General features: G+C 40.2%; 1 protein-coding gene across 1 annotated transcript; it reads right to left on the minus strand.

Moving 5' to 3' along the window:
• Positions 1 to 900: 900 nt before the first annotated feature.
• Positions 901 to 11,572, minus strand: MED21 (mediator complex subunit 21). Its single transcript, XM_037915243.2, has 4 exons — positions 11,234 to 11,572; positions 9,958 to 10,072; positions 7,546 to 7,646; positions 901 to 3,677 (listed from the first exon to the last, which is right to left on the minus strand). Exons 1-4 carry the CDS (start codon positions 11,273 to 11,275, stop codon positions 3,501 to 3,503), a joined length of 435 nt encoding a protein of 144 aa, XP_037771171.1. The 5' UTR covers positions 11,276 to 11,572; the 3' UTR covers positions 901 to 3,500.
• Between the last annotated feature and the right edge of the window lie 1,235 nt (positions 11,573 to 12,807).

Genomic DNA, 12,807 nt, shown 5'->3' on the forward strand with positions numbered 1-12,807 from the left:
TACTAAGCCTCAGCACAGCTGGTACTGGGGGGGGGTTGACATGTGGTTGCAAGATGTCCTCATGACCATCAGAATAAGGCAGCTAAAGACAAAGGGAGTTAGTTTTCAAATACGCCTCATTACGGTAGCCTAAAGATGAAGATGTACAACTTCTATGCTTAAAGGCTCAAGAAGACAAAGTAATTCATAGAATCTTTTACTATTCCTAGACACCATGGTGATGGATACATTACATATGTAAGCAGTCACCCTCCACTTCCAGATGGCTTCCACTACTTCCTTTCTTCCCCTCAAGGTGCCTCTGAGCTGCACCAATGGCTTTCCTTTGTCTCTACTACCAAATTGAGACCATGACAAACCACAAGAATCGTTAGTGCTATCACTTTTCTTTCCCCTTTTCTCACCCCCCCACCCACAATTATGAGCAAAATTACTCCTTACACACTTACATTTTGTGGGTTTTGGCAGGTTGGAAGGAAGGGGAGAAATCCACTGCACAGCCTTAGCCCCCCAACACACCTTTATGCAAGCATTTACATGCTTTCAAGCTCTACCTTGTCCTGAACATAACCAGTACATTTGGTTGTGCTAGTTTTAATCCACTTTCCATCAGCACTGAAACAAAATGCTGTCTATGAAAGCACTGCCATAACATATTACTACTTGCTATATGAATCATCCTTATTTCCCCCATTCTGTGCTGCAGACCTGTCTATAACTCAGACCGGACAACAGAAGCAAGGGGGAGCAGGTTGAGCTGCTAGGTTGTAGTTAAAGCACAGGTGAAAGTCTGCATTGTGGGACTCATGCACATCAGTATGTGACCCACCCATGCTGAGTAACAAATGGAAGGGTGTTTTAGAGGTTATCACCCCCTTTAAAAAGAAAGCATTCAACCAATTTCCTTGCTTTGTTTGTTTTATTTTTATTATATTGTCCATAAGCAAATGTTGACATTTTAATAGAAATGCTGAACTAGACATCAAGGGGACACACAAACAGTGTGCATGCCCCACTTGACACCAGCATAAGAGTTAAAGTTCTTCAGATGCAGAACAGAAACAGCTGCTCTGACACTAGTACGCACTTTAATATAAAGGTGGCTGGCACATTAACATACTAGAGTAAGCAGCAAGCATGAAGAAAATGCTACACTAAGGCAACGTTTTATACAAGGAAATCTGGAATTCTAGCAGTAGCAACTTCCTAATATTCAAACAAAAAGAGCACAAAACTGAAGTATACGAGGATGGTGTAACTCTATAGTAATCATGCAAAGAGAACTTCTGAATGGTTAAGAAATATTGAGCTTGGGTTTACTTCTGGCAAGTTAACAGCTGACAAGACAAATATTAGTGCCATTGTGCAACTAGACAGATTAAAATGTAGGTAGGGAATCCATTTGAGTGCTATTTAATCCATCTCTACTCTGTTGAACTCCTATAGCAATATATTAATCCTCAAAACTCCTGTGAGATTGGGAAATTTTCTCCATCTTACAGATGAGAAAACAGACAGCTAGCTCCAAGTGTTCACTAATTTTGGTACCTCACTTTCAGGTCACACAACTTGAGACACGAGCATGTTTTTTTTAGATATACTGAGCACAGCTCCCAGGACTTCAATTGCAGTTGGTGTCTGACAAGTATTTTAAAAAAGAAAAAAGTTAGACCCTCAGAGTCAGCACCCAAAATTAGTACATAGTTGTGATAGACTGAACTCTAGTGATTTACCAAGAGACAAAAGAAACCTATGGCACAGCTGGGACCACAGCATGGGCCCCACTTCTATATGAAGTAATAAACCATGTTTCCCTTCTTCCTTGTATGTACATATTGCAGGAGCCTCACAATAGCAGGTGAAGTTTAGGATTTAATCACACTTAAATGGCACATTTCCATTTTAGCAACAACTAGCAGTACTTACCACTTTGTAAGTAATTATATTGTGAAAGTCCTCTTTAGAACAGCAGACTGTTACAGTGGTAAGTGTACAAGGTGTGTCCCATGACCTACTCGACTCTTCTTTTTACAGAACAATTTAATGGGTGTATGGCTCCTTGAATGCATTGCCAGTGGTAGGTTGCCAAAAAACAAGTTCAAATTGTTTCAGATCAGCTGAACACAATAGAAGCGTAACAATTCCATGTACATCAGGGAAATTTGCCCAGTACATACAGATAAACAATTTGAACCAGGCAAATAAGTAGACTACATGCACACAGACTCTGAGAAAAGCCAGTCTATCTTCAAGGCCAAAGTAAAACTTTTAGGCTGCTAAGGGAGAAGGGTGTACTCCAGTACTATGCCACAAAGTTCAAATATTGATCCAAACATCCCTAAAAGCTTATGGGGTTTGAAGTGAGCCCAATTTTCTATATTTTTAATTCACACCATTGGGGCACAATTTTTTTCAGTTTTTTCTCAGGGACTATCCCTTTCATATTTACACTCACACAACGTCCATGCAGCAGCTACAGCAACTGCTTACACAGAAGAGCAATATTAGAAAAGAAGTTAGCTTCAGCTCTTCCATCGCTGGCTTCTATCCCTACTGGACACCTTTTGTTTCTTCTCCAATTCCTCTGATGCAACTACAACCAGCAGCTCCTCTCAGTAGCATCTACTTTTACAGGCACAGGCTTTGCCACGAGAAACCTGGCATCTGTAGAAGCAACCAGAAGCAAAGGGGTAGAGCCAATTCCATAAGACCTGCTAGCAGCCTGCAGGGAACCAGCAAGTGCATCAAGAACCACTACTGCTCCACAGTCCCATTTGTGAACCACAAATCTGACAGACACCTGATCTTGGCTTTGGCTCTAAGTATTAACAGGATGCAGCTGGCAAGAAAACTGCATACTAGCTTACAGCCAAAGAAGATAAAATACAGTCAAATAATAAGTTTGCCAAAGTGTCACAGCAGAAATGGTAATTAAACAGTATATATAGCAATGCAAGAGGTGAGCACTCGAACAACCTCAGAATGCATAGTACTTTGCTCATAGAACTCTGCACAGTGAAGCACAATTTCCTGTAAAAGCCTCACAATAAAATAAGACACCCTAATCTTGAAGATTTAGAGGAGAGGGAGGTTACCAAAAATATGCTGAGAAAGAATTTTCCCTTATTGCCCAGTAGGAATATACAAATTTACATAGTGAAGATGACAGCTAATCAGATACAAATCTATACATAAAAGAAGCTAAATTTACCAAAAAAAGTAGTATTTTGAAATAAAGGAAACACATTAAATGTGCAGTGCTGGAGCAACACGAACACCAATTCTTAGTTTATAAATGCTTTCCATGCCAAACTATATAACAAGACTTTTAGGCTTTAACAAGTGACATGCTTTTACCATAATCAGTGCATTCAAAATATTTACACAACAGTATGGCTCAATATTATTGTAAGTGTTTGATACAGAACTTTGTTTTCAAAAATATGATTTTATTCACAATCTAATAGTTCACTTTTGCAGCAAAATGCTGCCCCCTGCTGCTATGAATCTGGAACAGGTTGGCTATGAGTACCACTTCTGGTCTTCAGCTGTGATTGAGCAATATCTGCTAGGGCACTCTGTATCTTTTCTAGTAGCATGTCCCCACGATAAACAACCTCTTCCAGACGGGCAGCTGCTTCATGGTTTTCCTCCTCTAACCGATACAGACTAGCAGCCTTTAAATACAAAAGAAAAGTTAGGGGATTGTGATCACCACATAAGGCAGAGTTTTCTTCAAGGGAATGGGTGGAGAAGTTGTCCATGCCTGTGATGAAGAATAGTAAGATACCCATCTTTAGCTCCTACATCAGTCTTTCTCTGCTGGAGTACAAGAATATCATTTACCCATTATAAGTCTGTCATCTAAAAATGCACTCCTTGCTTGGAGATTAAATTCATCAACAAAAATAGATGTTTTGTATCTCATATTGCCAATTTTAGATGAACTCAACTACAGCTTTCTTAACAAACAAAAACCAGAACCTTTGTCCTTACTCAAAAGAGATGAGTAAGGTGTAACACTTTCAGATCTCATGGTGTTAATTAGCAGAGTGGATAAAAATCAATGATTTTTTTTTAAAAATTAAAAAAGGATTTTTTTATTTAAATCTGATTTTGAGGAAAAAACTTATCTAAAGATAGCTCATCATGGAATAGGGATTATAAATTCTAATTCTATAGTATGAAACAATATATTCATGTAATGTTTAAGAAAAGTTTTGTAAATGAGTTCCAATAGTTCCTTGATTAGGACCCAACCTTATGGGGTTCCACAGGCTTCTGTATAGATTATTTAGCTTAAACTTTCTATCTACCCAATGGGACTCAATGCTCAGTCTAGAGGATACGATCAGAGATGCTTACTTTTGCAGTTCTCAAACTGAATTTGTGTCTCCAGAGGTAACATGCTTGTTAACAGCAAAAGCATTTTTAAATAAATATATGGAGGTGAGAAACAACAAACCTCAGCCCTATTGTCCCTCTACAAATTTGTGTACACAGAGTGAATCCCTTACCTCTCTCTACAAGTGCAAACTTTCAAAAAGTTCAATGAATAGACGATTGCTGGGGGCGGAATAGATCTGGACAAGGAAAAGAAGTCTGGAGATAAATGTGAGAAACGAGGGATGTACTGCTTGTTTTCTTAAAATATTACATGTTTGCTGTTGAAGAAAAAAATCCAGAATACTTAACGATGTTGTTTTAGTTAAATAGAACAATTTAAAATGTCTGTCTGGTGATGTTCTCCTCCTAATACAGCATGGCAAGAAAATCCTCCAAATATTAATGATTAACTTGGTGAATTGGAGATAATTCACCTCCCAATTTACCTTTGGTAAATGAAATAACCAAACAATCATTCATTTTCTGATATAGCTGTAAAACTAATATACAAAGTTTTCAAAATAAATCACTGTTTAAAAATGTATAGTGTGCACCTTCTAAAAATGAAACCTTAATCTCTGAGTTGTGAAGAATATGGATTAAGATTATAACAACCAACAAGAATGCACTTTTACGTAGAAAACCATGATTAAATCAAGTCTTCCTGATTAGTGATTTAAATCAAATCCACCCTGTTAATTAGTTTGTACTACATTCCCCAACAAGCTCATCTTTGGAACTGCACAGCCAGTGCCTCCAGTGAGGGCCATTAGACATATACACGTGGAGGACAATGGGAATTAGAATCCAACCATTTGTTCAATAATTTAACTGTAAATCGTATGACATGTGACAGTAGCTAAAATATGGGCATTTATGCTAAAGACACGGTAATGGACTAGCTATCTGAACAGAAAAAGTGAAAAAAGGTCATGTCTTGGGAGAACAAACGTGGCAGCCCCATCTATACGTTTAGGATACTGTTGGTGGCACACTGAACAAGAGATGCCACTAAGGGTTACTTGAGTAACAGCGAACATGCTACTGTTGTGAGATTTACGCTGCTAGCATGCTACAGACTGTTCAAAGCTCAAACTGACCTGATCAGCCACTCACATGTTCACAGAAACCAGACCAATCAGTGATGTCATGATCATCTTCGAACTCAGACAATCGTCATCATTTAGGATAAATTCATGAAATCAGGTTTCAAGTCCCGCTACATTTTAAGTTACGCATTAGTGTCAATAAATTGAGTCTTTGTATTGCACCTTTAGAACCGCCACTGTTTTTCTGAGGTAAGCATTCAGCCAATTTCATCCATCCCTATAACATAGCCCCATAAGGGTGGATGGTGACATTTGTTTGCAAGAACACACCAATTTAAGAATGGAAGTAAAGAACAAACAAAAAGCCACATCCAATTGGAAGTGTAACCACAGGACAATTTGACCAGGACTAAACATCTACCCTTGCACAAAGGGGCCATGGAATCTAATCATCACAGGCACTGGTCAAGGTCTTTTTTTGAAAATGTAAACGCAGTGGCCCCTAAAAAACTGGCATAGACACTGCTGCAATATCAGCTCAGAGGAAAGCATGCTGTCTACTGGGTCATCAAAACCAGTTTCTGTAGTGCCTTGGTTTTCCCAACACAAGTGTCATTAGGGTCAGACATGGCTCAGCTATGAAACATGACAACATCATAATCTGTGATATGTCTGCAGAGAAAACTAAAAAACTATTCAGGTTATTTATATGGACTGTGAAATTACACTGACGCTATATGGTCTGAGTTTTTAAATGTAACTAATATGTTTAGTCACTACTATAACTAGAGATCTAGCAGAATATAGCACTTTTGTTCAATATCCTATTTATGCTTCTCCAGTTTAGACATGTCTAATCTCTTTTGTAATCTGCAGCTATCCTCTGCAACTCTGAGACTATCAACTCATCTCCAAGAACTGAAAATACAAAATTTACTCTTCCCGTCTTAAAATTGCTTCAATGTAGCATAGGGAGTTAGGGCTCATCTTTGTACACATACTTACACAAAATAATTTTAAAAAACATTCAAACTAGGACTAGGATGGGCAAGACAGGTGGGCCACCAAGCAAGACTTGTAGAAAGAGATGAGCATTGGAGTAAACTACGCTGGGAGGTAGGACTGATTGCTGGAGAGACCCTAGCACAGGGGTTCTCAAACTGGGGGTTGTGATCCCTCAGGGGGTCACGAGGTTATTACATGGGGGGGTTCGCAAGTTGTCAGCCTCCACCCCAAATCTCGCTTCACCTCCAGCATTGGTAATAGTGTTAAATATAAAAAAACTGTTTTTAAATTGGGTGGGGGGGATTTGCACTCAGAGGCTTGCTGTGTGAAAGGGGTCACCAGTACAAAAGTTTGAGAACCACTGCCCTAGGAGGAGGCACATGGACCCTTCTGAGGAAAAAAGGTTTGGGGAAGCAAGTTTGATCTGCTGGCCTGCAGGAAGGTTTCCTTGTGGAGCCAAGAAGTGGAAAGAACTGTAACATTTCAGAAATACTGAAAGTCCTTTAAAAAATGAGTGGTCTAGACACAAAGCGGTAGTACCATGTCAGATACAGCAGTTTAAGTAAACTCGCTTGTGACGTGCTCTTATAGAGATTGGATGAAACCGGCTTTGAGAGCCAGAAAACTTGCAAGTTTCTTTTAATAAAAGAAAAACAAAAGGTATATTAAAACAGTTGTGTGTTTAAATAAACTGAAAAAAACCACATGGCTCTTAAAAGTAGTTTCAGATGGTGGTGGAGAGGTCAGTTTCTTTAGGAGCCCCGTGAAAAGAAAAATGAATTTAATATAGCTCAGAGTTCCAAGGTTTAAGTCTTCCCATCCCGCTTCAAGTTTTAAGTTATTCAATGTAATATTTCCAATAAATTAAGCTGTTGATTACAGGTACCTTTTTTTTTTTTTTTGGGGGGGGGGGGGGGCCACAGGGGGGAGAGACAACAAAATATTCCCTCAAACTTTTTTTTTTTTTTTTTTTTTTTTTAAAGGGAACTAAGATTATATCCTTTATGCCACCTGTGATTTTGGGCTGGAATATTCAGAGGGGATTAAGAGGGTGGAGATTTTTTTGCTGTGTTTCAAGTGTTTTAGATTTTAGTGATATTCTTACCTGCAAAGCTGCTGTTGATTCTTCACTAGGTAATGAATCTATTAAAACATCAATATCCTTAGCAGTTCGTGCAATCAATGCCGCAAACAACTGAGCATATTCTATAAAAACAAAAATCAGATTATCTATTACAATTTAATTTACCTTTTTAGAGGAGAGCTGTGATAAACTTAGTGCTCACTGAAGGTACAAGTCACCTAGAATTTTACTCTGAATTTCAGAAGATTTACACTGATTTCTAACTCCAATGTATTCTTAAATTTTAAAAACTCTTTCCTGTATTAAAGACAGTGATAATACCTTCCATTTCAAACAAATCTAGTACATGTTAACATTCTAAGATAGACTGTTTAAGCTAGGATCAGAATCAAACAAATGGCATTGGAATGGCTGCCTTATTTTGAAAGAGACAGCTAACTCTTAAGCCAGATACTCCATTCTAGCAGCATATCAAACATTCCAGTTACAATGTGTTACACATATTCTGGAGCATCGAGATATTCTAATGTTTCAATTCTTTCCTTGAATTTGGTCATTGTGCTTGTTAAAAAAAAAGAGTAGGGATTAGATTAGGATAATGCGAATAAATCTGAAATTTATGAAATGTTTACACCAAGTTGGTAACAGACCAAGAGAAGGATTCTTAATATGGTTGCTTAATAGATTTACCACTACAACAATTAACGTTACCACTTAAACTTAAAATGCTCTTACTTTGTTAATGTACAAATTCACCTGAAAAGCTTAGTTATCAATTTGTTAGTGACAGGATTTTAATTTAACTTCTAAATAACATGAAAATGTGTGGAGTACTTTCAAAAAGAATATTGCTAGTTTAAAGTCAATTCTGAATGAGAATGTTTTAAATCACATTACAAGTAAAAACGCCAGGTTACTATAGCTGAAAGATTAAGAGGGAGAGCTGTATTTCCTCAGCTTACTTTGTACATTTGCCGTACTTTTAGTTATATTCACTGTTTTCCCTGTTTGCGTAGATCTCTCACAGCTGCATGGGAGAGAAAATTTTAATATAGGAAATGGACTATAAAATTCAAGGATAGGTGTAGTAAGCTATATTTTCAAACTTGATTGTATTTCAAAATGACGTTTACTTAAATGTGTACTGTGCCATCACCATATATCACCTTGATATAGAAATATTGAAGTTTGTACTTAAGATTGTACTTAAGCTTTCAAAGATTATCAGTACCTGAAGATAAGAAACTTACAGGGAGACTGATCTGCCAAGAAAATTTTGACTTGCTTAGAACCTGGACTTTAACCTGAACAGTTACAATATGCTGAAATACAACTTGCCTTGTCTAGAGTTTAAGACGGTTAGATCAAGTCAGCTTACATGATCTAATGCCTTTAAACCTTAAACAAAAACTTGGGCTCCTGAATCATCACTTACTAGATACCAGTATCTGTGATTGGACCAGCTGCCACTAGAAAGGGAACAAGCGGAAGCTCTGCTTTTTGCACCTTTAACTAGCTCCTCACAGAGGTCTCCAATATCAGATGGCAAGCCCTTATAGGCCACTGTAGGACTGGTTGACAGTCTTCCAGAACTGCAACAGAGCATCATTTGTGCACTGCGCTAGCCTCAGTTGAGATTCCTGAGGTCACGCCTAATCTGATGCAAGACATGTGTAAAATAAAGGGGACTAAAGAGCCATTTAGGCATATAATGTGTCTTAACTATAAAACCACATTTAAAAATTCTCAAAACATTAGGGCCATTCTGAGCATATAAATAAATATTTTCTAAATATCACATATCTGTATGACTGAACTTTCTTCCCAGCTTGATTTGTTTTTCCATCTGAAGTATGATATTAGATCATATATTTGCTTTATCTTTAGAAAAATGACCAGAATTAATCTGTAAAAAAGAACAGATGGAAAAGAGTTTTTGGTAAACTAATATGGATGTTAACTTTTATAACTGCAGACACTAGCGAGAGAAGGTATTATTCCAAAAACATTAAAAGCAAAAACAGATTGATAGCTAGATAAGCTTTACACTCAAACTAATGTAAAATTTCAAAAGACTAGTTCATACTTGGTTTGGCTTTTAGAAACAGAAGTTTCCTGAACACTGACTAAGAATCTCCTCATAACCGTGATCCTTATAAAAATGACTGATGTTTGAATTACTAAATCTATATAAAACAAGGACCACGAGAGACACACATTTCTGTGCTTAGCTTTGTCAAAAAATATTTCGCATCTCAATCAATTCACTTCCCTACAGAATGTGCAATTATCCATAACTTCGCCTGAATCATTACAACTGTTAGAACATCTGAAGAAAGTTTCTTACGCCTGAAATTACTTAATTCTAAATTGATACTACCTATTTTACTAGAGAGTAATCATGTTTAGTTAACGGACACAGATAAAACCGACCTTCTGTAGGATTAGCTGGCTGGTCTTTGTTTATCGCTGTCTGAATGTTACTGAAGGAGGCAGGTGGGCCACATTGTTGCAATACCCCAATCGCATTACAAAACTGATCTGCAAGCTATAGACAAGATGAAATATATTTACACAATCATACTATCATTTTAGTCTGCATTTACACTAAAGATAGTCAGTTTAAACTTTTTGCCCCATCAACCATTTCACAGAATTGCACTTCAGTAAATGGAAATGGTTAATCCAAGTCTGTGGTAAAGATCCCAATGCTGCCTTTCATGCAAGTGGATGTCTCTGATTGCACTGGGACCCCATGCCAATACATGTGTCCACTCCCACAGATCAACTAGCAGGACCAGGGATTAATTAAGATGCTACCATTAGCATACTCAAGTCCAGGACAAAAATTTAGTTCCTAAATCCTGGCCTTTAGCAGCTCAGCCCACTGCAGAGATAACATGCTTTCTCCCATTCCCCTGGCCACATGGATAGGCGCTACCCAGTTACTGAGCCTGGTGAAATTAAGTGGGAAGATTATTGCGATCGGAGATAGACAGGGTGTAGTGTCATAGAATAACAGGGTTGGAAGGGACCTCAGGAGGTCACCTAGTCCAACCCCCTGCTCAAAGCAGGACCAACCCCCAATTTTTGCCCCAGATCCCTAAATGGCCCCTTCAAGGATTGAACTCACAACCCTGAGCTTAGCAGGCCAATTCTCAAACCACTGAGCTATCTGGGAGCAACTCCCTGGAAAAGCAGCCCCCCCCCCAGCAGGTCTGAACGGGGAAAAGCCCCCAACTCCACACAACCCCACGAACGGGCTGCTCCGACCATTCCGCACACTAGCAACAGCGCCGAGTCTCCCCCCCCCGCTCTGGACGGCGCGAGCTCCGTGCTGGCGGGGACAGGCTAGCTCCGGGGCGGCGCGAGCTTAACTAGGCGCTCCCCCACCCCCCGCGCTTCACAAGGGGAGGGGGCGCGAGAGCAGCCGAGAACGCTTAAAAGCCCAACGGCCTCGGCGGGTTTTTTTTTTTTTTTAAACCGACGCCACTGTCATCCCCGCCCCCGCTCCGGCCAGCGCTGAGGCGGTGGGAGGGAACAGACGCCTCAGGTTTGCTACCCCGCCCCGCGGGGCCCAGAATCCCTCCCCCCAGGGCCCGGGAAAGGATCGGAGGCGGCCGGGGAGATGGAGAGACCGACGCTCGCTCCCCCCAGCAGGGCGGGAGCCGACTCGGCCTAACCCCGATCTGAACCGCTCCAGCCTCACCGAGTTCACCGCGTCCTGCAGCTGCGTTAGCCGATCCGCCATGACGCTGCCCGAGCGCCCATCCCGATTCCCTCCTGCCTATTGGACAGAGCCTAAGCGGGGCCGGGCCGGGCAGCCAATGGGCGCGCTTGGTGTTGGACTGTTGGCCTTGAAGGGGGAGGGGAAAATGGGCGGGGCTTTGCGTTGTTCTCTTTCGGGTCCGACTCTCGGCGGCGGCCACGAGGATGCCTTGGCTGCTGCGGCGTGCGCGCCCCCTGCTGGCTAAGAGGCGACTCGGCAGCTGCCGGGGCCGCCCTCCGGAGTGAAAGGCCAAGGGCGGGGCCCAGGGTCCACGGAAGTAAATGGAAAGAATCCCGTTGACTTCAATGGGCGTTGGAGGAAGGGGCGGGGCATCCTTTGGGGGGAGGAAGGGCGGGGTCTGAGTGTGAGGAGCAATGAACAGCGTCATGTGATATAAATAGGGACGGAAACAAGCTGGCTCAGCATTGTTTTGAATCCCGCCCCCCAGGAATCACAATGTATTAAATCTTTTTTCCTTGACTGGGTTGCAACTGTTTAAGCGTTTGGACACAAGCAAGACTCTCAGGTCCCGATTCCCTTAGTGACAAATGCAATGCTTTGTGTTGCACAATTTGGTCCCTTCTGCTGTTTTAGTAACAGTCTTGAGCTATGATGGAAGCAAAATTGTAGCTCTTCTATTGATGCACAGATTTGTCATTAATTTGCAGTGTTACCAACTCTCAAGACCAGGCTTCAGTAGTCCAGTAAACACACCAGACGCTCAGATTTAAAAAAAAAAAGTTTCCACTCTTCATACTCCCAGAGAGAAGTTGGGAAATGGAATGATTCAGAAAGCACAAGGCAAATTAAAAACTCCATATTCGTTATTTTTAAAATAATCTCACGATTTTTAAGACAATCTCATGATTTTTGTATTATTAGAGTTGGCAAAACTTCTTGAGCATGTTGTTGATAAACTCTTAGTCGACTAGGGCAATCATAGTTGTGCAAGTAGGTACAGAATCATAGGCCTGGTCTATACAAGAAAATTAGATCAGTTTAACAACGTGGATCAGGTGTAAAAAATCCACACCTCTGAGCAGCGTGTAATTAAATCAACCTAAATCCCCCTGTAGCCAGCACTAGGTCAAGCAAAGAATTCTTTCATCAACCTAACTACCACTTTTTAGGGAGATGGATTGCTTATGTCCATGGGAGAATCCCTCCCATTGGTGTAGGTAGTGTCTACACCAAACCACTACAGTGGCACAGTTGTAGCATTTATTTAAGTGTACACAAGCCCTTAGAAGTTGGGGATGGAAGTGACATGTTAGGGCCAATGTAAGATTCTTTGCTACTGTATAATTACTTGTGTGTTTTCCAGTCTAGTTTCAGAGGTCTCATGTAATGTTATTTCCACCTCTTTCCTTGGGAGATGTTTCTATAGCCTATACATTTTACTAAATAAGAAACTTTTCTTGATATTCAGTTTACATTTTATCTATTTTAATTTCTTCTCGTACTCCCACTTTTACTCCTTTGAACTATTATATACAATTCTTTACCAGCCTTGG

This window comes from Chelonia mydas, chromosome 1 (assembly GCF_015237465.2).
Source record: "Chelonia mydas isolate rCheMyd1 chromosome 1, rCheMyd1.pri.v2, whole genome shotgun sequence".
In the NCBI taxonomy this organism is placed as follows: domain Eukaryota; kingdom Metazoa; phylum Chordata; order Testudines; family Cheloniidae; genus Chelonia; species Chelonia mydas.

Bases quoted from the DNA above. Each gene is read 5' to 3' on its own strand.
- MED21 (XM_037915243.2), bottom strand. From the start codon at position 11,275: ATGGCGGATCGGCTAACGCAGCTGCAGGACGCGGTGAACTCG. The intron at 10,073-11,233 runs GTGAGGCTGGAG...TCTTGTCTATAG, and splicing joins TGCAGGACGCGGTGAACTCG to CTTGCAGATCAGTTTTGTAA. The intron at 7,647-9,957 runs GTCGGTTTTATC...TTGTTTTTATAG, and splicing joins GCCAGCTAATCCTACAGAAG to AATATGCTCAGTTGTTTGCG.